This window comes from Chiloscyllium punctatum, chromosome 30 (genome assembly GCF_047496795.1).
Source record: "Chiloscyllium punctatum isolate Juve2018m chromosome 30, sChiPun1.3, whole genome shotgun sequence".
In the NCBI taxonomy this organism is placed as follows: domain Eukaryota; kingdom Metazoa; phylum Chordata; class Chondrichthyes; order Orectolobiformes; family Hemiscylliidae; genus Chiloscyllium; species Chiloscyllium punctatum.
The window spans coordinates 48,161,645-48,186,645 of record NC_092768.1 but is presented as its reverse complement, the minus strand read 5'-3'; the positions used below and the strand labels follow the sequence as shown (position 1 = coordinate 48,186,645).

At 44.0% G+C, this 25,001-nt stretch overlaps 1 protein-coding gene across 1 annotated transcript; it reads right to left on the bottom strand.

Moving 5' to 3' along the window:
• Positions 1–10,296: 10,296 nt before the first annotated feature.
• Positions 10,297–15,540, bottom strand: LOC140455647 (uncharacterized). Its single transcript, XM_072550622.1, has 2 exons — positions 15,134–15,540; positions 10,297–13,572 (listed from the first exon to the last, which is right to left on the bottom strand). Exon 2 carries the CDS (start codon positions 13,140–13,142, stop codon positions 12,186–12,188), a length of 957 nt encoding a protein of 318 aa, XP_072406723.1. The 5' UTR covers positions 13,143–13,572; positions 15,134–15,540; the 3' UTR covers positions 10,297–12,185.
• Positions 15,541–25,001: the final 9,461 nt, after the last annotated feature.

Here is a 25,001-nt window from a genome sequence, read left to right as displayed (position 1 = left end):
TCCTCTCGCTTATCTCTCCACGCTTCAGGCTCTCTGCCTTTATTCCTGATGAAGGGCTTTTGCCCGAAACGTCGATTTCGCTGCTCGTTGGATGCTGCCTGAACTGCTGTGCTCTTCCAGCACCACTAATCCAGAACCATTGTTAGCAGCTCACCCGAGAATGCAACTTTTTTAAAAAAAGGTTTTGTGATTTACACATGAAAGAAGTGAAACTATAACTGTATTCTAACAAATTGAAAGGCTTAACAGACAATTTTTCAATGTATAATTTCAGTTACATCACACTGTAAATTTTTGCTATAAATTCTGTATTAGGATTGAGCCCTCCACTACCACCTGATGAAGGAGCGTCGCTCCGAAAGCTAGTGTGCTTCCAATTAAACCTGTTGGACTATAACCTGTGTGATTTTTAACTTTGTACACCCCAGTCCAACACCGGCATCTCCAAATCGGGAAGAAGGACATTGAATCCATGGAGCTGGAAACTGACGATTGGAGGACGGGTTCTGGTGCAATACCGGTTCCCGCCGCCAGGGGAGATCACTGACAGGGGCGTGCCTCCAATTCCGGCAGCATCCACGTGACAGCCGCTCGCGTTGGTGGACTCTGATTTCCCGAACGCTGGCCAACCGTCGCTGCGCCGCTAAGAACTACAACTCCCGTCAGGCACCACAGGCTCCCGCGTAAATTAGCCGCATCCTCACTGCGCAGGCGCAGAGTTCACGTATGCAGCCCGGGTAATGTAGTTCGGAGCAGGATTGTGAGGAGTCTGGGTGAATTGAGCTGAGTTATAAGGTCAGAAAACATGGAAACAGACCCCCCCCCAGGCCCAAAACGATAGGTGCTGACCATGGTGCCCATTCGGGTAGTTCCAATTGCCTGCATTTGGTCCATATCCCACTAAATCCTTCCCATGCATGTACCTATCTAAATGTTACTCTTGTACCTCTTTGAATCACTTTCTCTGGCAGTCCATTCCATATATGCACCACTCTCTGTATGAAGAAGTTGTCCCTTAGATCCTTCTTAAATCGGTTATCTTTCATCTTAAACCTCTAGTTTTCCATTCCCCATCCCTGGGAAAAAGATTATTTGCATTCATCCCCTCTGTGCCCATCCTGATTTTATACAATTCAATAAGGTCACCCCTCATTCTCCTACATTTCAAGTCTTATCCCAGACAACCTCTCCCTGTAACTCAGGCCTACCAGTCCTGGCAATGTCCTTGTAAATTTTTCTTTGCACTCTTCCCAGCTTAACTATGTCATTTCTATAATAGGATGACCAAAACTGTACATAATATTCCAAGTGCAGCCTCATCAATGACTTGTATAACTGTAACGTAGTATACCAACTCCTATACTGAAGGCCTCAATCAATAAAGACCAGCATACTAAATAGTTTCTTTACTACCCGTGAAGCCACTTTCAAGTATAAGTCCTACCTTGGTTTGACTTTCCAAAGTGCAACACCTCACACTGATCTGTACTGCATTGTATTGGCCAATCCTTGGCCCACTTCCCCATCTGATCAAAATCCCTCTGTAAATTTTGATAATCTTCATCGCTATTAACAACACCTCCTAATTTTGTATCATCCGCATAAACTTACTAATCATGCCCTGTACATTCACATTCAGATAATTTCTGTAAATAACAAAGATCACAGCAACAACCCTGTGAAACACCACTAGTCACAGGCCTCCAGTCTGAGAAACAATTTTCAACCATCACCCTCTCCTTCCTACCATCGAGCCAATTTTGAATCTAATTACTTAGGTGTCCCTGTATTCCATGCGACTTAACCTTCATGACTATCCTGCTGTGCTGGACCTTGTCATAGGCCTTATGAAAGTCTATATGGACAACGTCCACTGCCCAACCATCATCTATCCTCTTAGTTACTTCTTTGAAAAACTCTAAAAGATTTGTCAGATATGACTTCCTGCACACAAATCCATGCTGACTATCCCCGATAAGACCTTGAGCACCCAAATGTTGACTAATCCTGTTCTTCAGTATCCTCTCCAACAACTTGCCAAAACTGATGTAAGGCTCACTGGCCTGTAGTTCCCTGGTTTTAATTTGCCATCTTTCTTAAACAATGGAACAACATTAGGCACCCTCTAGTCTTCTGGAACTTCATCAGTGGCTAAAGATGAAGCAACAATCTCTGCAAAAACCTCTGCAATTTCTTCCCTAGCTTCCTGAAATGTCCAAGGATAGACTTGATCAGGCACAGGGGAGTTATCCACTTTAAGGTTGCAAACATTTCCTCTCTGGTAATATGTATACAGTCCAATTTGTTTCTCTTCTTTTTTCAGCATCCATGATTACCTTCTCAGTGAATACTGAAGAAAAATATTCATCAAAAATCTCCCTCATCTCCTGTGGCTCCACACATAGATGTCCTTGCTGATCTTTAAGGGAACCTATTCTGTCCCTAGCCACCCTTTTATTCTTAATATAACTGTACAATCTCTTGGGATTACCTTTAGCCTTATCTGCCAGATCCATCTCATACCCTCTTTTTGCTCTTCTAATTTCCCTCTTAAGTTTGCTCCTACACATTTTATAGTCATCTAAAGATTCACTTCAGCCAGATAGTTTAAGGAGAAAATAAGGAGAGTCAGAGTCAAAAAGTGTGGTGATGGAAAAGCACAGCAGGTCAGGCAGCATCCGAACAGCGGAAGAGTAGTTATTTCAGATATAAGCTCTTCATCCAGAATGCATTGACTCTCCTGCTCCTTGGATGCTGTCTGACCTGCTGTGCTTTTCCAACACCACACCTGATAGCTTAAATACAATGTATGCCTTTTTTTCTCTGACGAGAGCCTCAATATCCCTTGTCAGCCAGGAGATCCCGAAACGTGCTAGCTTTTCCCTTCACCTTAACAGAGACACACTGTCCCTGGACTCTTGTTATCACACTTTTAAAAGCCTCCCATTTGCCAGTGTTTCCTTTTCCTCAAGCACACTCACCCAATTGACCTCTGCTAGATCCTGCCTAACAGCCACGAAATTTGCCTTGCTCCAGTTTAGCAAATTAACCCGTGGACTTGTCCTATCTTTATTCATAACTGTGTTAAAACTATGAGATTTATGGTCACGGGACCCAAAGTGCTCTCCAACTGACACTTCAGTCATTTGCCCGACCTTGTTTCCTAAGAGGAGGTCCAGTGTTGCACCATCCCAAGTAGGGCCCTCTACATATTGATTTCCCATGGAGGTTTTAAACAACCTCAGTGAAGGGGGAGTCTTCTGGGTTTGGGGCCACAAATTCAGTCACTTCCAGAGAAAATCTCTCCAACGTTTACTTCCCAAATGTGAGTTTTTGCTGAAATGTCTGAGATATTTCTGGAGATGTTGGAGAAAGGCCAATTTTGACAGTATTGGGAAAGAACTTTCGAAAGCTGATTGGAGGCAGACATTCACAGTAAAGGGACGGCTGGAAAATGGGAAGCCTTCAGAAATGAGATAACAAGAATCCAGAGAAAGTATATTCCTGTCAGGGTGAAAGGAAAGGCTGGTAGGTATAGGGAATGCTGGATGACTAAAGAAATTGAGGGTTTGGTTAAGAAAAAGAAGGAAGCATATCTCAGGTATAGACAGTGATCGAGTGAATCCTTAGAAGAGTATAAAGGAGGTAGGAGTATACTTAAGAGGGGAATCAGGAGGGCAAAAAGGGGACATGAAATAGCTTTGGCAAATAGAATTAAGGAGAATCCAAAGTGTTTTTACAAATATATTAAGGACAAAAGGATAACTAGGGAGAGAATAGGGCCCCTCAAAGATCAACAAGGCGGCCTTTGTGTGGAGCCACAGAAAATGGGGGAGATACTAAATGAATATTTTGCATCAGTATTTACTGTGGAAAAGGATATGGAGGATATAGACTGTAGGGAAATAGATGGTGACATCTTGCAAAATGTCCAGATTACAGAGGAGGAAGTCTTGAAACGGTTAAAGATGGATAAATCCCCAGAACCTGATCAGGTGTACCCGAGATCTCTGTGGGAAGCTAGAGAAGTGATTGCTGGGCCTCTTGCTGAGATATTTGTATCATCGATAGTCACAGGTGAGGTGCCGGAAGACTAGAGGTTGGCAAACGTGATGCCACTGTTTAAGAAGGGCGTTAAAGACAAGCCAGGGAAGTATCGACCAGTGAGCCTGACCTCAGTGGGAGGTAAGTTGTTGGAGGGAATCCTGTGGGACAGGATGTACATGTATTTGGAAAGGCAAGGACTGATTAGGGATCGTCAGCATGGCTTTGTGCCTGGGAAATCAGGTCTCACAGACTTGATTGAGTTTTTTGAAGAAGTAGCAAAGAAGATTGATGAGGGCAGAGCAGTAGATGTGATCTATATGGACTTCAGTAAGGCGTTCGACAAGGTTCCCCATGGGAGACTGATTAGCAAGGTTAGATCTCATGGAATACAGGGAGAACTAGTCACTTGGATACAGAACTGGCTCAAAGGTAGAAGACAGAGGGTGGTGGTGGAGGGTTGTTTTCAGACTGGAGGCCTGTGACCAGTGGAGTGCCACAAGGATCGGTGCAGGATCCTCTACTTTTTGTCATTTACATAAATGATTTGGATGCGAGCATAAGAGGTACAGTTAGTAAGTTTGCAGATGACACCAAAATTGGAGGTGTAGTGGACAGTGAAGAGGGTTACCTCAGATTACAACAGGATCTGGACCAGATGGGCCAATGGGCTGAGAAATGGCAGATGGTGTTTAATTCAGATAAATGCAAGGTGCTGCATTTTGGGAAAGCAAATCTTAACAGGACTTATACACTTAACAGTAAGGTTCTAGAGAGTGTTACTGAACAAAGAGACCTTGGAGTGCAGGTTCATAGCTCCTTGAAAGTGGAGTCGCAGGTAGATAGGATAGTAAAGAAGGCATTTGGTATGTTTTCCTTTATTGGTCAGAGTATTGAGTACAGAAATTGGGAGGTTATGTTGCGGCTGTACAGGACATTTGGTTAGGCCACTGTTGGAATATTGCATGCAATTCTGGTCGCCTTCCTATCGGAAAGATGCTGTGAAACTTGAAAGGGTTCAGAAAAGATTTACAAGGATGTTGCCAGGGTTGGAGGATTTGAGCTACAGGGAGAGGCTCAGTAGACTGGGGCTGTTTTCCCTGGAGCATCGGAGGCTGAGGGGTGACCTTATAGAGATTTACAAAATTATGAGGGGCATGGATAGGATAAACAGGCAAAATCTTTTCCCTGGGCTCAGGGAGTCCAGAACTACAGGGCACAGATTTAGGGTGAGAGGGGAAAGATATAAAAGAGACCTAAGGGGCAACTGTTTCACACAGAGTGTGGTATGTGTATGGAATGAGCTGCCAGAGGATGTGGTGGATGCTGATACAATTGCAACATTTAAGAGGCATTTGGATGGGTATATGAATAGGAAGGGTTTGGAGGGACATGGGCCAGGTGCTGGTTGGTGGGACTAGATTGGGTTGGGATATCTGGTCGGCATGGACAGATTGGACTGAAGGGTCTGTTTCCATGCTTGTACATCTCCACGACTCTGTATTGGGTTTTCACAAGATTTTAATAAATGCTGACATCTCTTCTTCTTTTGGAAATATTACTGTCTCAATATAAAAAGCTTTGATAAAAATGTACAGGAACATTTTTGTCAATTAGGATTTAACTTTTTTGGTTATTTTGTACATGGGACAAATTTGTGAGGAAAGTTATCAGTCTTGGTGTCAAAGGGTCAGTAGCACCAAGGAACAGAATTGGCTAAGTGATAGAGAACAGAGAGTAACAGTTTCAAGCTGGAGGAAGGTTTGTAGCATGTTCACCAGGGACTGATATTGGGACCCTTGCTTTTCCTGATATATTAATGAGCTGGATCTTGGTGTCCAAGTTACAATTTAATTCAGTTTGGAGATGCCGCAAAACTTGGAAGAATTGTAATGTGTAACAAGTATGCGACTTCTAATAATTAATTACTGGAGACTGTGTACAGGTTAACAATTATGTTATTGAAGTGATGTAGGGAGGGCTCCAACTCAGTTAAACTGAAGTGAAATTCGAAAGGGGCAGGGAAAATCTTATAGCACTCATTTGGTCACATCAGCTGCTCATTATTCAAATTCCAACCTTACTTCATACAAATATAAACACATCAATTATACAGAGTTGTACAGCATGGAAAGAGACCCTCTGGTCCAACTCATCCATGCTGACCAGATATCCTAAACTAATCTAGTCCCATTTGCTGGCACTTGGTCCATATCCCTCTAAACCCTTCCTATTCATATACCCGTCCAGATGCCTTCTAAATATTGTTGTACCAGCCTGCACCACTTCCTCTGCAGCTCATTCCATACACACACCACCCTCTGCATGTAAAAGTTGCCCGTTAGATCCCTTTTAAGTCTTTTCCCTCTCACCTTAAACCTACACCTAGTTTTAGACTCCCCACAATAGGGAAAAGAACTTGTCTATTCAACCTGTCTGTGCCCCTCATGATTTTATAAATTTCTATAGGGTCATCCCTCAGCCTCCGATGCTCCATGGAAACAGTCCCAGCCAATTCAGCCTGTCCCTATACCTCAAATCCTCCAACCCTTCTAACTCTTTCTAAATCTTTTCAAATTTCACAACATTCTTCCAAGAGCAGGGAGACCAGAATTGCATGCAGTATTATAAAAGTGGTCTAACCAACGTCCTGTACAGCTGCAACATGACCTGCCAACTCCTATACTCAAAGCTCTGATGAATGAAGGCAAGCATACCAAACGTGTTCTTCACTATCCTGTCTACCTGTGACTCCACTTACAAGGAACTATGAACCTGCACTCCAAGGTCTCTTTGTTCAGCAACACTCCTTCAGACTTTACCATTAAGTCTATACGTCCTGCCCTCACTTGCCTTTCCAAAATGCAGCACCTCATTTTTATCTAAGTTAAACTCCATCTGCCATTTCTCACCCCATTGGCCCATCTGATCAAGATCCTGTTGTAATCTGAGGGAGCCTTCTTCATTGTCCACTACCCTTCCAACTTTGGTGTCATCTGTAAACTTACTAAATAATACCTCCTATGTTCATATCCAAATCATTTTATATAAATAACAAAACGTAGTGGACCCCAGCACCGATCCTTGCGGCACATCACTGGGCACAGGACTCCAGTCCAAAAAGCAACCCTACAACACCACCCTCTGTCAGAACTGAAGCATTCTGAAGTTTCTCACTATTTCGATAATAGAAAGCCTTTTTATTTCTTCACTCAGAATAGATAACCACAATTTATTCACATTCAACTTCATCTGCCAAATTTTGGCCCACTCATCCTATCTATCCATGCTCATTTATGAATTTTGTATTTCTTCATTCCAACTTACTTTCCCCTATTTTAGTGTCATCTACAAATTTGGCGTGAGCACATTTTATCCTTATGGAGGGAAAATGCTGTCAGTGGCATACTGTGAAATTGCTGATGACTAAAAAAAACAGAAATACAATTGACAAAAGAAACCTTTGATCTTGTTGAACAGAAGAAACTTTGATCACCACAAGGATGCCATGATTATTATCCAAGGATCAAAAAAAAGGCTCCTTTTTTTTGTTCACTCGTTGGATGTAGGCTTTGATGGCTGGCTGGTATTTATTGTACATCCCTAGTTGCCCATGAGAAAGTCATGGTGAAATGCCTTCTTGAACAGCTGTAATTTAAATGCTGTGGGTTGACCTACAATATCCTTGGGAGGAATTCCAGATTTTGACCCAACAACACTGAAGCAACTGTGATAACATTTCCAAGTTAGGATGGTGAGTAGGTTGAAGGACAACATGTAAGTGGTGGTGTCGCCATGTATCTGCTGTCCTTGTGCCGTTGCATTTATACATGGACTGCTTCAGTATCTGAGAAGCCACGAATGATGCTGAACATTGTGCAATCATCAGTGAACCTTGATTGGACTGGATGCCTAGTCCTGAGTTACTACATTCTCAATGTGAAGGTGGGACTTTGTCTCCACAAGGACTGTGCAGACCCAGTCTAGCAGGTATGTCCTTAAGCACCTGACCAGCTCGATCAGTCGTGCTGCTGCTGATCCACCCCTGGTGGAGGTTATTGAAATTTCTCACCCAGAGTACATTTTGTGCCCTTGCCACTCTCAGTGCTTCATCCAAGTGTTCATCATGGAGGAGTACTGATTCATCAGTGGATGGAGACAGTACATAGTACTCAGCAGGTTTCCTTGCCCATCTGACCTGAAGCCATGAGACTTTATGGAGTCCGGAGTCAATGTTGATGACCCCCAGGACAACTCCCTCTCGACTGTACACCACTGTGCTGCCACCTCTGCTAGGCCTGTCCTGCTGGTGGGACAGGACAGATCTAAGGATGATGATAGTGGGGTATGCAACATTGTCTGCGAGGTATGACTATGTCAAACTCTTGCTTGACTAGTCTGTGTGACAGCTTACCGAATTTTGGTAGTAGGCCCAGATGTTAATATAGAGGACTTTGCAGGGTCGACAGGGCAGTTTCTGCCAGAGTCTTTTCTGGTGCTTAGGTTGATGCCAGGTGATCCATCCGGCTTCATTTCTTTAAGATTTCACATCAATTGATACAATTGAGTGGCTTGCTAGGGAAGTTGAGAGTCATTCACATTGTTGTGGGTCTGGTGTCACATGTAGGCTAGACCAGGTAAGAATGGCAGAATTCTTTTCCTGAAAGACATTCGTGAACCACATGTGTTTTTCCAACAATCGACCATGGTTACATAGTCATCACTAGGTTCTGAATTGCAGAATTTTTAAATTGAATTCAAATTCCACTATCTGCCGTAGCAGGATTCAGACCAAAGACTCCGGAATATTAACTGAGTTTCTGGATTCATAGTCTAGCATTAATACCACTAGGTCTTCACTCCCCAACTCCCCTAAAGTTTTTACTAAAGGAAGGGAGTATAGAAGTCGTCAAGTGTTGCTGCAACTGTGCAAGTCATTGGTAAGACCGCACCTGGAGTACTGTGTGTAATTTTAGTCTCCTCGAGAAGGGTGACTGTTGTGTTGGAGGCAGCTCAGAGGAGGCTCAGCAGATTGATTCCAGAGATGACGGCTTTGTCTTATCAAGAGAGACTGAGCAATTCAGGTCTTTTATGCATTGGAGTTTAAAAGAATGGCAGGAGGTGTAATTGAGGTATACAAGATGCTAAAGGCAATTGACAAAATAGATGTAGAAAGGACATGTCCTCATGTGGGGCAATCTGGAACAAGAGATTGAATAACAGTTGACAGATCTAAAACAGAGATGACAAGAAATTACTTCTCTCAAAGGGTTGTGAATCAGTGGACTTCACGACACCAGAACATTGAGTAAATTCAATGGAGATGGACAGTGTGGGTAGGAAAGTAGATGAGATCTGCTATGATTGTATCAAATGGTGCAAAAGTCTTCAGGAGCTGAATTGTCTGCTTCCACTCCTTTTTTTTAAATATTCTTCTCTTTGTCCCACCACGTAGGCTGTTGCACAGGAATTTCAATTGGATTCCAGATTTCCTTAATCATTTTTCTACCAGTTTCTTGCTTTTATCACTTCAGTGTCAAGCAACCCTTCTGGTCTACATTCAAGTTTTCTATTCTTGGCCACCTGGACAGGCTTGTCAGGGTTATTTTTAGTCAGTGGCTTGGTTCTTATCTTGGTCTCTCCCAAGCCTGAACTTGTTACTTGAGACTGATACCAACTGTATTGTTACAACAACAATCATAATAATACAGCTGTTTCACCTCAACGTATATCCATTACCCTTTAGAATCATAGCACCCCTACAGTGTGGAAACAGGCCCTTTTGGCCCAACAAGTCTACAACAACCCTCCGAAGAGTATCCCAACCAAACCCATTCCCCCTTACTCTACATTTACCCCTGATTAATGTACCTAATCTACACATCCCTAAACACTATGGACAATTTAGCATGGCTAATTCACCTAACCTGCACATCTTTGGATCGTGGGAGGAAACCCACACAGACAGTGTGGGGAGAATGTGCAGACTCCACACAGTCACCCGGGGCTGGAATTGAACCCAGGTCCCTGGTGCCGTGAGGCAGCAGTGCGCTCATACTCTTGTCCAGACTTTCATTCTTGAATGGGTGCCTAATGCTTCCTGGGACTGAGACTAATTGTGAAGGAACAGAATAATACTCACAGCAACTTGTCCAGGTACCCTTTCAGTGTTCTGCATTCTTTAGATTTTGTCATGACACCAATTGAAAAGCCAAGAGGATGGTGTTAAATAACAGAATCAACACTAAGCAGTCAGAGTGTAAGATATAAGTGGTTTAATCACATGCATGGATGAACAGTTCAAAGGCTCTGAGTTGTAAATAGTTGTTTTTTACATAAAATGCACTTACACGTACCATTTAGTGCAGACAACCCACCAGTCACTAGCCTTGGTGCATGTTCGCTGTTACTCTAATGTTTAAACTTGGCTCTTCAGAGTTCCATCAGCTTTTAACAAAATACAGCTTTACTACAGTTAAGCAGGATACACTTATTCAAAGCTAAACAAATGCTTCTTGAAAACAAAGAAAGTTAATATATTTTCCTAATAGTAATACACTGCAGGTTAAATGCCTAACTTTCTAATCAGCTATCACTAAATGGCATGTAATGTCCTGATTGGTGCAAGCCTGGTCTCTAAATTAAGGAATTTGACTTGACAGTTACCCTCGTCAAATGTCTTGGAGGTCCAGTGAAGGTTCGTTGACTGGTTTTTGAGTTCTCTCTCAAAACTATGTGCAAGCCACACATTAACTTTGGGAGTTCCAATTGCCTGATCCTGACCTCCCTGATCTCAGTGTCACAGCCTCACCGCCTCCATTCTCTTCATTACTGGTAAACTCATTTCTCAGCTATTAGACAGGCCTCAGCAGTTTCTCAAGCAGAGGAATGGTCATTCTTTGTTTTCTGTCCTTTGACATCTGTAATTACACGTGTATTACAGGAATTTTCCATACACTGCTTTAACCCTTTATATTCTGACAATTCCTTTTAATGCTCTTGCTGTTTTTTTTAATCTTACTTTATTTTACCATTCATTGTCATCTATCATAAACGTTCCAGTGAGAGCACAGAGGTCTACTCCCAGCTTCATCTATGGGCTGTCATAAGTCATGAACAGCTCTTTCAAAAGCTTGGCTGATGATTTCAGGACATCTTTTTATCACAAGCACCTGTCATATTTGAAGAGAGAGAGCAAAGAGAATTAGTGCAGAAATCCACACAGAGTCGGGACAATCAGTGCAGGTATGATGTAGTCTGCTGGGGAAGAGTCAGTGTGATGGGATCAGTCAGGGATATTGTCAGCAGGGTGGGAAATAGTTTTGGGGTTGCAGCTGATAATTGCCAGACAACTATTCAGGTAAGTACATTGCAACTGTTCAAACTCTGATACAAATTCAAGTCAGTTTTTTTTTCAGAGGATCCCTGAGAGCCAGGATATTGCCTTTTGGAACTTGAAGTGTCCCAGGCTATTCCAATGGGGTCAGTATGTTGGAATGTTCGAGGGTTCCAGTGCACCATTTGGGTTTATAAATTATTTCCGATGATATGGAGACTGAAAGATCTTTTCCAACATCTCTGCTCGGTTGATGATTTCCACAGTATGCTGTGCTGTTGCTTCTTGTTGAATCTTGGAATATTTCACACTGTGTACCAGCATCAACTTTCTCCAAAGAGAGTGCAACTCCATACAGCATGTCACTGATGTACATCTGCTTCCTTTGTTTGTCCTTCACTTCAGTGATATCTCTCCAAATTAAATAACATTCTTTACAAACATTTGGAAGAAACAGAAGTCATTTAGGAAAGATGCTTTGAATTTGCTTGTGATCAGACTTCACCACCACTTTCTCGCTCCCAAACAGGTACTGATTGAAATGTTCACAATCAAAGACAATATCCAGGCTCTCAATCTGTGTATAGCATTGCTAATTTTTTGTCAATGCTCTGGGTACAAACACAACTGCTTATTCCTCACTGCATTGATGTGTTGATGGACCAGGGAACACACTGACTGGGTGAAAGTTTTGTCATAGCCACTGATCAAGTATCACAAATATGTGATCCCCATGTAAACGATGTGGGATCCCCATGGTCAAAGATTTCACAAAAGCTTCATCACAAACCTCACAATTAAAGGGTTACTCCACTGTGTGGATCTTCTGATGGAGCAGGAGGTTCCAGGACCTCGAGAATGATTTCTTGCACACCTCGCATGTATATGGATTCTCTCCTGTGCGGATGCATTGGTGTCTGTGATGGCTTTCTGACTGCGAGAATGATTTATCACACACCTGGCATAGGAATGGTTTCTCTCCCATGTGGAGGTGTTGGTGGACCCGGAGAATCCCTGACTGAGAGAATGATTTGTCACACACCTCACAAGTGAATGGTTTCTCCCCCATGTGAATGTGGTGATGTGTGCGGAGGGTTGATGATGATGAGAACGATTCATTGCATACCTCACACGTGAATGGTTTCTCTCCTATGTGAATGCGTTTGTGTCTGCGGAGGTATGACAAATCCGAGAATGATTTGAAACATTTAACACACATGAATGGTTTCTCCCCAGTGTGAATACTTTGGTGTGTGTGGAGGGTTGAGGATGATGAGAAGGACTTACTGCACACTTCACAAGTGAATGGTTTCTCCCCTGTGTGAATACGCTCATGTCTACGGAGTGACGATGAATCTGAAAATGATTTATCACACTCTTTGCAAGTGAATGGTTTCTCTCCTGTGTGGATACGTTGGTGTGTGCGGAGCTGTCCTGATTGTGAGAATGATTTCTCACACACATCACACGTGAATGGTTTCTCCCCTGTGTGGACGCGTTCATGTGTCCGGAGATTCTCTGACCGTGAGAATAATCTGTCACACACCTTGCATCTGAAAGGTTTCTCCCCTGTGTGGATGCGTTGATGCACACGGAGATGTGACGACACGGAGAATGATTTATCACACACCTCACATGTGAATGGTTTCTCTCCCGTGTGAATCCTCTGATGGCGCAGGAGTTTCGATGAGTTGCAGAATGCTTTGTTGCAAACCTTGCACTTGAAGGATTTCTCCTCAGTGTGAGTGCGTTGGAGATTCATGAGTTTTGATTTCTGTGTGAAGTCTGGATAACACTTGACCTCAGACTTGAACAGCCTCTCCCCTGTAGGACTGAGTCACTGGTTCATGAGGCTCGATGAATGATTGAAGCTCTCACCACACTTGGAGCCACTCACACTTCTTCCCAGCCTCACCCTGACCGATCACCCACAGCCCAACCTTCAGAAAGGTTAGTTCTGATGAGGTGCTCCACACCACTGACCAGTTTCAGATCTGATGATATGTCAAAGCTCCCCGACCTGACTGATTTCCAGATGACAATTTCACTGCCCAACCTTCTCTGTGTTGAGCGATGCTGTGAAGGGACTTGATGTCTTTCCAGAGTTGTGCAGTTGTTCCTGGATGATGGTCAGAGTCTATCTGCAGTGTCTATTTTCTCTGTACTCTCTGCTTTGGTAGAGTGCAATCCTTCTGTAAAACAGGAAAATAAACATGATTTCCTCCAATTCCCTCTCCTCCTTTGCTGAAGATGCTCACTCCTCAGTCACTTTTTATTAATTTCTTCACAGAATGAGAGTGTCACTGATGAGATCGGTATTTGTTGTCCATCCCTAACTGCCCTGCAGAATGAGGTGCTAAATCATGTTACTGAATCACTGCTGTAAATGCGAATGTAGGGCCATCGAAAGCACTGTTAGGAAGGGAGCTTCACATGATTTTGACCTGGAGACCATGAAGCAATGGTGGTAATAGTTCCAAAACAGGATGCTGTGTGGTTTTGAGGGGAACAGGCTGGTGGTGATGTTTCTTGGATTTACAAACAAGAACGAGGAGCAGGAGTAAGCCATTCAATAAGATTTTGGTTGATCTGATTCTGGCCTCAACTCCACATAGCAACCTATCCTTTGCTGTTCCTTGTCGTTCTCAGGTACTAGAGGTTTGGAAAATACTTTTGAAGGCTTGGTGAGTTACTACAGTGCATCTTGAAGATGGTGCACACTGCTGCCAGAGAGTGACAGTGTTGAAAGGACTGAACATTCAAGGTGAAGAATGGGATGCCAGTCAACTGGACTGCTTAATCCTGGGAGGTGTTGAGCTTTGTTGTTGGAGCTGTGCACATCCAGCCAGATGGAGGGTATTCCATCACACAGAGGATGTTGAAAGAATTGGAGACCCTTGTACATCATGAAAATAACATGAACAGGGACAGAAATAATCTAAAGGCAGACACAATGTTGGTCTTTATATCTCGAGAAAAAGTGTACAGGGGTGGTAAAAATCATGTTTCGCTGATACAAAGCTCAGGTTTGAACACATCTCAAATACTGCGAGCAGTTCTGGGCACTGAAACATAGGAAGGAGATAATGGCCTTGGAGAGGGTGAAGTGCAAATTTACTAAAAGCATTCATGAACTGCAAAGATTAAAATTATGAGGAGAAATTAAACAAACCAGAATTATATTCCCTGAACTTTAGAGGACAAATGGGTGATTGATCAACATTTAGAATTTATTAATGGGACAATGAAAGATTGAATCTCCATATGGTCAGTTTCACAACCTGCAAGGAACTGAAATGCTCCAAAATATTTGTATTTGCTGTGAGAGATGTCAATCAGACAGCCAATGTACTCTTCTCATTGTCATTAACAAATAATTCACTAGTTACCAGTCCATGGGATAATAACCAACTCCCAAAACACACACATAGAACTGAATAACAGGAAATCAGTATCATCTCATTGTGCACCTCCCAAACAATTACACCTCTCATATTCAGGAATGAGCCAACAACAAACTCAGCCTGGAAATCAGAGGGAAATGCCTCCAATAAACACACACAATATCCAACACACAGCTCCAGTCAAACAGTTCAGCACAAAGCACCGAGTAAACAGCTCTCTCAGCTGGATCTTCTCACACAGTATAAGGGACATTTCCACCCCTGATTACCCACAGGATAGTCAGACTGCCTGAAGATTGGTGTGAATATTATGAGACGGAATTTGTATAAAATGTACTTCTTCACTCACCATCTCGCTGGTTAATCAGTTCCCTGAAGGAAGTGAAGCAACTCTTGAAAAGGAAGAGGAAAGCATGGGCAGAGTGGGTGGGCTCTCTGATTGACGTCTCTCACAGTCAATCCAAATACTTCTGGAGCAACATGTTTTCTGAAGCTCACGAAATTAACCTGTGAAATGGAAATGACTTTGAGCAGCAGATCAGGCACAAGTGGATCTGGATAGGTTAGATGAATGGGCAAAAAATTGACAAACATTGTATCAGATGGTTAAGTGTGACGTCATGTATTTTGCTCGGAAACAGAATGGTAACTTATTATCGAAATGGAGAGAAACTTTAGAGTGCTTTGGTGCAAAGGGATCTGGGGTCCCCATGCATGAAGCACAGCAAAGTACTATGCAAGTACAGCAGGTAGTAAGAAAGACAACTAGAATTTTAACATTTACAGTAGACCCCCCCCCCCCCAAACTTCCGTGGGGATACATTCCAAGACCTACCGCGGAAGCCGGAAACCATGGGTAGGTCCAAACCCATTCATTTAAAGGGGAAATATACCTTCCCGGTAGCCCCCTGGTTCCTGGTTCTGGAAAGTTCCCTGTAATATGTTAACAGATAGGGGTCGCTCTGTATTGCTAAAGGTAGCGAGCATAAAAGTTGGGAAGTAACTAACTGTACAAGGCTTAACTGCACCTGGAGTATTGCAAACAATCATAGACCCCTGAAGGAAGAATGTAGTTGTATTGGAAGCAGAGAGTGTGGCGCTGGAAAAGCACAGCAGGTCACGCAGGGTCCGAGGAGAAGGAGGATCGACAGGCTCTCTGCCTTTATTCCTGATGAAGGGCTTTTGCCCGAAAGGTCGATTTTCCTGCTCCTCGGATGCTGCCTGAACTGCTGTGCTCTTCCAGCGCCACTCTGACCTAAACCCGGGTTTCCAGCATCTGCAGTCCTCACTTTTGCCTTGTATTGGAAGCAGTTCAGAGGGGGTTCACTCGATTGATTCCAGAGATGAGGGGGTTTGTTTAATGAAGAGAGATTGAGCAATTCTGGCCTATACACTTTGGAATTCGAAAGAATGAGGAGATCTAACTGAGATATAGAAGATGCTAAAGAAAGTTGACAAAATGGACGTAGAAAGGATGTGGTAAAAACAATGACTGCAGATGCTGGAAACCAGATTCTGGATTAGTGGTGCTGGAAGAGCACAGCAGTTCAGGCAGCATCTAAGGAGCAGCGAAATTGGAGTTTCGGGCAAAAGCCCTTCATCAGGAATAAAGGCAGTGAGCCTGAAGCGTGGAGAGATAAGCTAGAGGAGGGTGGGGGTGGGGAGAGAGTAGCATAGAGTACAATAGGTGAGTGGGGGAGGGGATGAAGGTGATAGGTGAGGGTGGAGTGGATAGGTGGAAAAGGAGATAGGCAGGTAGGACAAGTCCAGACAAGTCATGGGGACAGTGCTGAGCTGGAAATTTGGAACTAGGGTGAGGTGGGGGAAGGGGAAATGAGGAAACAGTTGAAGTCTACATTGATGCCCTGGGGTTGAAGTGTTCCGAGGTGGAAGATGAGGCGTTCTTCCTCCAGGCGTCTGGTGGTGAGGGAGCGGTGGTGAAGGAGGCCCAGGACCTCCATGCCCTCGGCAGAGTGGGAGGGGGAGTTGAAATGTTGGGCTACGGGGCGGTGTGGATGATTGGTGCGGGTGTCCCGGAGATGTTCCCTAAAGCGCTCTGCTAGGAGGCACCCAGTCTCCCCAATGTAGAGGAGACTGCATCGGGAGCAACGGATACAATAAATGATATTAGTGGATGTGCAGGTAAAACTTTGATGGATGTGGAAGGCTCCTTTAGGACCTTGGATAGAGGTGACGGAGGAGGTGTGGGCGCAGGTTTTACAGATCTGCGGTGGCAGAGCAAAGTGCCAGGATGGGAGGGTGGGTTGTAGGGGGGCGTGGACCTGACCAGGTAGTCATGGAGGGAACGGTCTTTGCGGAAGGCGGAAAGGGGTGGGGAGGGAAATATATCCCTGGTGGTGGGGTCTCTTTGGACGTGGCGGAAATGTCGGCGGATGATTTATTTATGCGAATGTTGATAGGGTGGAAGGTGAGCACCAGGGGCGTTCTGTCCTTGTTACGGTTGGAGGGGTGGGGTCTGAGGGCGGAGGTGCGGGATGTGGACGAGATGTGTTGGAGGGCATCTTTAACCACGTGGGAAGAGAAATTGCGGTCTCTAAAGAAGGAGGCCATCTGTTCTGTGGTGGAACTGGTCCTCCTGGGAGCAGATACGGCGGAGGCGGAGGAATTGGGAGTACGGGATGGCATTTTTGCAAGAGGTAGGGTGGGAAGAGGTGTAATCCAGGTAGCTGTGGGAGTCGGTGGGTTGGTAAAAAATGTCAGTGTCAAGTCGGTCGTTATTAATGGAGATGGAGAGGTCCAGGAAGGAGAGGGAGGTGTCAGAGATGGTCCAGGTAAATTTAAGATCAGAGTGGAATGTGTTGGTGAAGTTGATGAATTGCTCAACCTCCTCGCGGGAGCACGAGGTGGCGCCAATGCAGTCATCAATGTAACGGAGGAAGAGGTGGGGAGTGGTGCCGGTGTAATTACAGAAGATCAACTGTTCTATGTAGCTAACAAAGAGACAGGCATAGCTTGGGCCCATATGTGTGCCCATGGCTACCCCTTTGGTCTGGAGGAAGTGGGAGGATTCAAAGGAGAAATTGTTAAGGGTGAGGACCAGTTCGGCCAAACGAATGAGAGTGTCGGTGGAAGGGTACTGTTGGGGACGTCTGGAGAGGAAAAAACAGAGGGCTTGGAGGCTCTGGTCATGGCGAATGGAGGTGTAGAGGGATTGGATATCCATGGTGAAGATGAGGCGTTGGGGGCCGGGGAAACTGAAGTCTTGGAGGAGGTGGAGGGCGTGGGCGGTGTCTCGAACATATGTGGGGAGTTCCTGGACTAGGGGAGATAGGACAGTGTCGAGGTAGGTAGAGATGAGTTCAGTGGGGCAGGAGCATGCTGAGACAATGGGTCGGCCAGGGTGGTCAGGCTTGTGGATCTTGGGAAGGAGGTAGAACCGGGCAGTGCGGGGTTCCCGGACTATGAGGTTGGAAGCTGTGGGTGGGAGATCTCCTGAGGTGATCTCCTGTATGGTCTGGGAGATGATGGTTTGGTGATGGGGGGAGGGGTCATGGTCGAGGGGGCAGTAGGAAGAGGTGTCCTCGAGTTGGCGTTTGGCTTCAGCGGTGTAGAGGTCAGTGCGCCAGACTACCACTGCGCCCCCTTTATCTGCTGGCTTGATGGTGAGGTTGGGATTGGAGCAGAGGGATTGGAGGGCTGCACGTTGTGAGGGTGAGAGGTTGGAGTGGGGGAGGGGGGTAGACAGGTTGAGGCGGTTAATGTCCCGGCGGCAGTTGGAAACGGCGGCAATTGGAAATGAAGAGGTCGAGGGCAGGTAATAGGCCAGCGCGGGGTGTCCAGGTGGATGCAGTGTGTTGGAGGTAGGCGAAGGGGTCCTCGGAAGGTGGGCGGGAATCCTGATTGTGAAAGATTGTGTCCTCATGTGGAGCAAACTAGAATGAGGAGTCATAATTTTGGGATAAGGGGTGGCAGATTAAACAGATGAAGATAAATTACTTAGAGTCATAGAGATAAACAACATGGAAACAGACCCGTGGGTCCAACCCGTCCATGCTGACCAGATATTCCTAAATAAATCTAGTCTCACTTACCAGCATTTGGCCAATATCCCTCTAAAACCTCCCTATTCATATACCCTTCCCGGTGCCTTTTACATCTTATAATTACACTAGCCTCCACCATTTCCTCTGGCAGCTCATTCCATACACGCACCGCCCTCTGTGTGAAAAGTTCCCCCTTAGGTCCCTTTTAAACCTTTCCCCTCTCACTGTATATCTTCTCCAAAAGAGCATGAATCTGTGAAATTCGCTACCCTAGAGTGTGGTGGATGCTGGGGCGTTGAATAAATTTAAGGAGGAGATAGTCCAATTTTTAATTAGTAACGGGTTGAAGCGTTATAGAGAATGGGCAGGAAGGTCGAGTTGAGGCCAAGATGAGATCATCCTTGATCGTGTCAAATGGCACAGCAGCCTCAAGGGGCGGAATGGCCTACTCCTGCTCCCAGATCTTACTTCTTAATATGATAATTGTCCTATCTGAACAAAACCTCTGATTCCAGCTGTTGTCTCAGTTCTTCTAGTAAACACTTAATAGTGATTTCTAGTGTTGGATTAGCATTTTTTGTTCTCAGAGGCTTTTGAACTGATAGCAATTATATGGAATTTTGGCCTCAGATATGTTTGACAGCAGATTAGAAGATTAACACCACAGTATCCAAGGCAGTAATGATATGCAGTGGTGGGATCAACACATGCAAAGGGGGGAGAGAGAGAGAGAGAGAGAGAGAGAGATTGGAGGGAATAGACCCAGGACTGAGAGATACAGGAAAGAAGAACACAGAAGTGAGGGGCTCAGGACAGCAGGTTTGAGGAAAGAATCTGTGATCAGGGAATAACCTGTCCATGACCTACAGTAATTGGGAGTGACTTGCAGAGTGAACCCTCCTCCTCATCCTCACCTCTCCATTAGACTTTCACCCCTTGGCTGACACCACATTCACTTCCTCATCCTTTACTCTGCTCTCAGTCTCACATGATTCCATCTTCCTTTCCAGGATTTGGGAGGCAACATGACTGTAGATAGGGTAGGGAGCTCATGGAGTAGCAGTTAGCAAGAACTGAGGGGGTCAAAGGATGTCTTTTTGAGAGGAGACATTTCAATTTTTGACAGCAGATTTAAAGAAGTTAGCCGCAAGGTCTGAAGAGCAAAAAACCCTAAATAATCTCAACCAACATGGGAATCAGGAGAGATAGGTGTGTATTCAGCAGTTTAGGGACAATAGGGCTGAGGGAACAGGATGTGGGACTAATAGACACGATGAGCTCAGACAGGAATGAAACCAGAGAATGATGATAGATTCGGATCAAGTACTAATGGAAGGGGGAAGCAGAGGCAGCTGATGGGATTGAATCTTATTTCCCCGAGCAGAGAGATCAACAATGAAGGAGCAGAGATTTAAAGCAATTGGTGGAGCGATGAGAGAGAAATTGAGGGGTAATAATGAGGGACGACATCCAGTCCCGTCCATTGCTCAACACAGAGAAGGTTGGGCAGGGAAACCATCATCTGGAATCCATTTGGGTCCGGGGAGCTCTGACATATCCTCAGACCTGAAATGGGTCAGTGGTGTGGAGCCTTCCATGCGCGGAATGGGACAATAGGCACCGACCTTTTGGCGCGGATCATTTGGCCCCGCCATTTTGGCTCTAAACTGTTTTGGCGCTCATTACTTTGGCGCCAATTCAGAATTTAAAGAAGTCTTGTCAAGCTCATAAGAAATTTGTTTTTATTGCATTGTAAGAAATAAATCTACTTCTCTTTTATTCATTACTTTTAACCTATTCATTATAAAAACGAATTTCTACATTTTGCTACATTTATCAAACACATATAGATAACCATTGTGTGAAAATGTTGGTTTGTTTCTCTTGCTTAGAATGTTTTCAGCCATTTCTGGTATGAAAAGAAAATTGTATTACAGCTTTCCAATGTGAAGACAGAAGGGCTTTAGTATCGTCAAGACAGTAGATGACTATTAACAATTGTTAAATGAGAAAATGATTACAAAACGAGATTTGAATCTACAGCGGGTCATTACAGCTTTGACTATCAACTCTTGCTTGTTGAGAAAATTATATCGGGTCGTTAGTCAACCTCTCTTCTTTAACCAAACAAGACTTTTTTTTTATTCTGAATTGGCGCCAAAACAGCTCAGTGCCAAAGTAATGAGCGCCAAAACAGTTTAGAGCCAAAATGGCGGGGCCAAATGATCAGCGCCATTTACATTCATGGAACAGATCATTCTCATGGTAATCAAATCTTCACACACACCAGTGCACTCACACAAAGGAGAAACCCTGCACATGTGAAATGTGTAACAAATCTTCCATGCAATCTGAGAACCTCCACACACACCACATTCACATGGGGAGAAACTGTTCACCTGTGAGATGTGTGACAATCCATCCTCCCAATTATTGAAGCTTTGCAGACACCAATGCACTCACACAGGGAAGAAACATGTACATGTGAGGTGTGTAACAAATCATTCCCTTATTCTGTGAAGCTCCATGTTCATCCACATAATCATACAGATTAATTCACCTTGCAATACGTCTGACTGAACATTCTCAAGTTCATGGAACCTCCTCCTGCCTCAGAGGATGCTCCAGGGAGAAACCATTAATGTGAGATTCATGACAATATCATTCTCAACCATATTAAGCATCTACAAATACTAGCGCATCTGTACGAGGGAGAAATCATTCATGTTTGAGGTATGTGATAGATTATTCATTGTCAAATTGTGAGTGAAACCAGTCTCACATTCATCATACCTCTGCAGACACATACCTATGCAAGAGAAAAGAACATCCATTTGCAAGATGGACAACAACCAAACCTCACCAGAAGATCTCCCCAAATCTTTCAATAACTTTCTCTGAAGATATCATCCTCATCATGGGAACTTTAAAGCCACTTCATTTGTGTGTAAGGCCATAAAAGCATAAGAAGTAGAAACAGGAGTAGGCCATTCAGCCCGTTGAGTCCTTTCCACCATTTAATAGGATCATGCTCGATCCAACATTCCTTATATTCACTTTCCTATGTTTTCCCTTTATTCCTAAACTGTATCTATCTTAGCCTTAAATATACACAAGGACTCTGTCCCCCCACAGCTCTCTTGGCAAGGAGTTCGAAAGACTCACCAACCCTCTGAGAAAAGAAATTCCTTAAATTTGTGCCCCTTTATTCTGAGACTTTGCCCTCTGGTCCTAGCCTCTCTCATAAGAGGAAACATCCTCTCAGCATTTATCCTGTCAAGCCCCTGTTCTGTTCTGATGAAGACTCACTGGACCCGAAACATTATCTCTGATTTCTCTTCACTGATGCTTCCAGACTTGCTGAGGTCTCCAATTTTTGTTTTTGTTTCTAATTTCAAGCATCTGTAGTTCTTTCAGTTTTTTTCCCCCGATATGTTTCAATGAAATCACCTGTCAGTCTTCTAAACCCCAGTGAATAGAGTCCCAACCTGTTTAGCCTTTGCTCTTAAGACATTCCCTCAACATCAGGGGTCATCCTCATGAACCTTCTCTGAAGTCTGTCCAATGAAATTACATCTTTCTGTAATAATGGGAAAACTGTTCGCAGTACTCCAAAGTGGTCTCACTAGCACCTTATCCAGTTGCAGTAAGACTTTCCAACTCTTATACTAAGGGCCAGTATTGCTTAGCTTCCTGATTACCAGCTGCATCTGTGTGCTAACTTTCTGAGTTTTGAGCACAAATACCCCAAGTCTCTTTGTGTTGCAGCTTTCTGCAATTTTTCTCTATTTAAATTTCTCCCTTCCAAAATTAACAACTTCACAATTTCCCATATTATACCCTGTTTGCCAACCTTTTGCCCATGTACTTAACATGTCTCTGTGCAAACTATATCCCTCTCACAGCCTGCTATTCCACCTTTTTTTGTCATCTGCAAATTTAGCGACAGTACATTCACTTCTTTCCTCAATGTCATTAATATGTATTGTCAACAGTTCTGGTCCCAGCACCGATTCCTGTTGAACCCCACTAATCACAGGTAGCCAACCTGAGAACAAATGCCTTATCCTCACTCACTGTTTCAGGTCCATAAGCCAGCACTCCATACCACCTCCAACTCTATGCATTCATACTTTGTGACTTAACCTTTTGTGAGGTACCTGGTTCGAACACCTTCTGGAAATCCAAATACAACACATCCACTGGTTCCCCTCTATCCACTCTGGTTGAGACTTCCTTGGAAACCTCAATAAAGCAATTCACACGTGATCTGTTTCTGAAGCTATGCTGACTCTGCTTGATTGAATTATGATTTTCTAAATGTTCTGCTATCACTTCCTTAATAATTGATTCCAATTATTTTCCAACAATAGATTTTAGGTTAATCAGCCTATAGTTAACACTTTATGCATCTCTCCCTAATGAAAATGAAAAGACATTAGCCCTTCAAAAGGTCCAGAGTAGTCAATATGGATTCTTTACCATAGTCTTTCTGGCCATTCCCATGAGCGTAATGGCACTAATGGAGGTAGGTTGTGAGTTCTATGTGACTGCACATATTCCCACCTCCTCTAAATTTCAAAGTTGAACCCTGACCACTAAAAAATAGGTTCTGGCTATCTCCTTCATCTGACAATGCTACAATTACCTTCGTGTAGTTGATTTAACACATTTCCTTAGCCTTGTTGTCATTCGCCCTAGTAGACATCTTGCTTGTACAGATAGTTCTAGCTTTCATGAGACAAATGGCTTCAGTTCTGGGGTAGTTCCTGAGATCTTGCCAACAAGGACCATGTCCACCACTTTGATAGCAATGCATCATCTCTGGTGTACTTAACTTGTCCTTCATTATTGGACTGTTCTCCAATTGATCAAAATGGAAAAAGTCTACATTCCAGACTGTTGGAGTTGACTTATTTGGAAAAGGCAATCTAGAGAGCCCATCAGCATTCCCATGTAAGTTGGATTGCTGATAGATAATTTAATACGTGTCAGAGGATAGCAATAACATCCACCCCTGCAAACAGTTTGCTGTTCGAGAAGTATCCCTTTAATGGAATGTGGGTATTGTTGGCTAGGCCAGGATTTATTATCCACCCGTATCACCCTGGAGAATGTTGTTGTGAACCACCTTGAACTGTTGCTATGCTTAGAATATAGGGGCATCCACAGTGTTGGATGACTCTTTTACAGTGCCCTTTTCCCTTCTCTGCCTTTGTCGCACCCCGCTCTCTTTCTGGCCTTGCAGCACCCACTCACCCCTTCCCTTCCCTGTACTTGCAGCCTCACTTTCCTTTTCTCCACCAATTTGCAATCTCACTCACCCTTCCCCATCTATTTGCAGACTCTGTCTCCCTTTTCCATCCTGTGCAGCACCCCTGCCAACAGTTTTGCAGCCTCCACTCCCATGCCCCACCCTTCAACAACCTCCTTCTCCCTCATCCTTTTGCATTCTTCCTCTCCCTTTCACGTGGAACCTTATGTATTATGTGCCTCATGTATTATGAGCCTTCCCCATTCTTCTGCATTCTCTCCCTTCCACACTCTCTTGCAAGCCTCACTTTCCCTGTCCCACCATTTTGAAGCCTCCCTGGTCCAAACCTCATTCTCCCTGTCACACCCTTTTCTCGCCTCCCTTTCCCCTGCCTCCTTTCTCCATGCTTTTGCATTCTCCCTTTCCAACACTTTTGCAAGCCATTCGCCTTGATTGCCCCGTTGTGACCTTCGTCTCATCCCCAGTCTGTGCCCTGGCAAGTAAACCAATCAGAATGGAACAGAGAATGTGTCCATCATACCTCAATGTAATAACAGTGTGATATATTCACCTTACACTCTTGCAAGGTTTGTTTCATACCCTGGGGAGGATTTTGAATCATTCTTCAAATGCTTTGTGATTTTGGTTAATTCAAAGTTTGAAATCCGCTGAATATTGTGTTCTCTGCTGTTTTACAAAACATCTGTATAGATTTACAATTGAATTCAACTCAGCCACACTAACCATGATTTAGCTGATGCATTGTGTTCCTCCTCACTGAAACACTCAGGATCCTCTAGTAAGAATCCTGCACATAATACATAGGTCAGTGTTACTGTGATTGGGATAATTTCTCCATCAATGGGGTTATAATTTCAGTTCACAGGAAGCAGTATGTCTCCTTAAGAGGGAAGGAGTTGCATTTCTTTTACAAACACAACAAGTCAGAAAGCATTTCA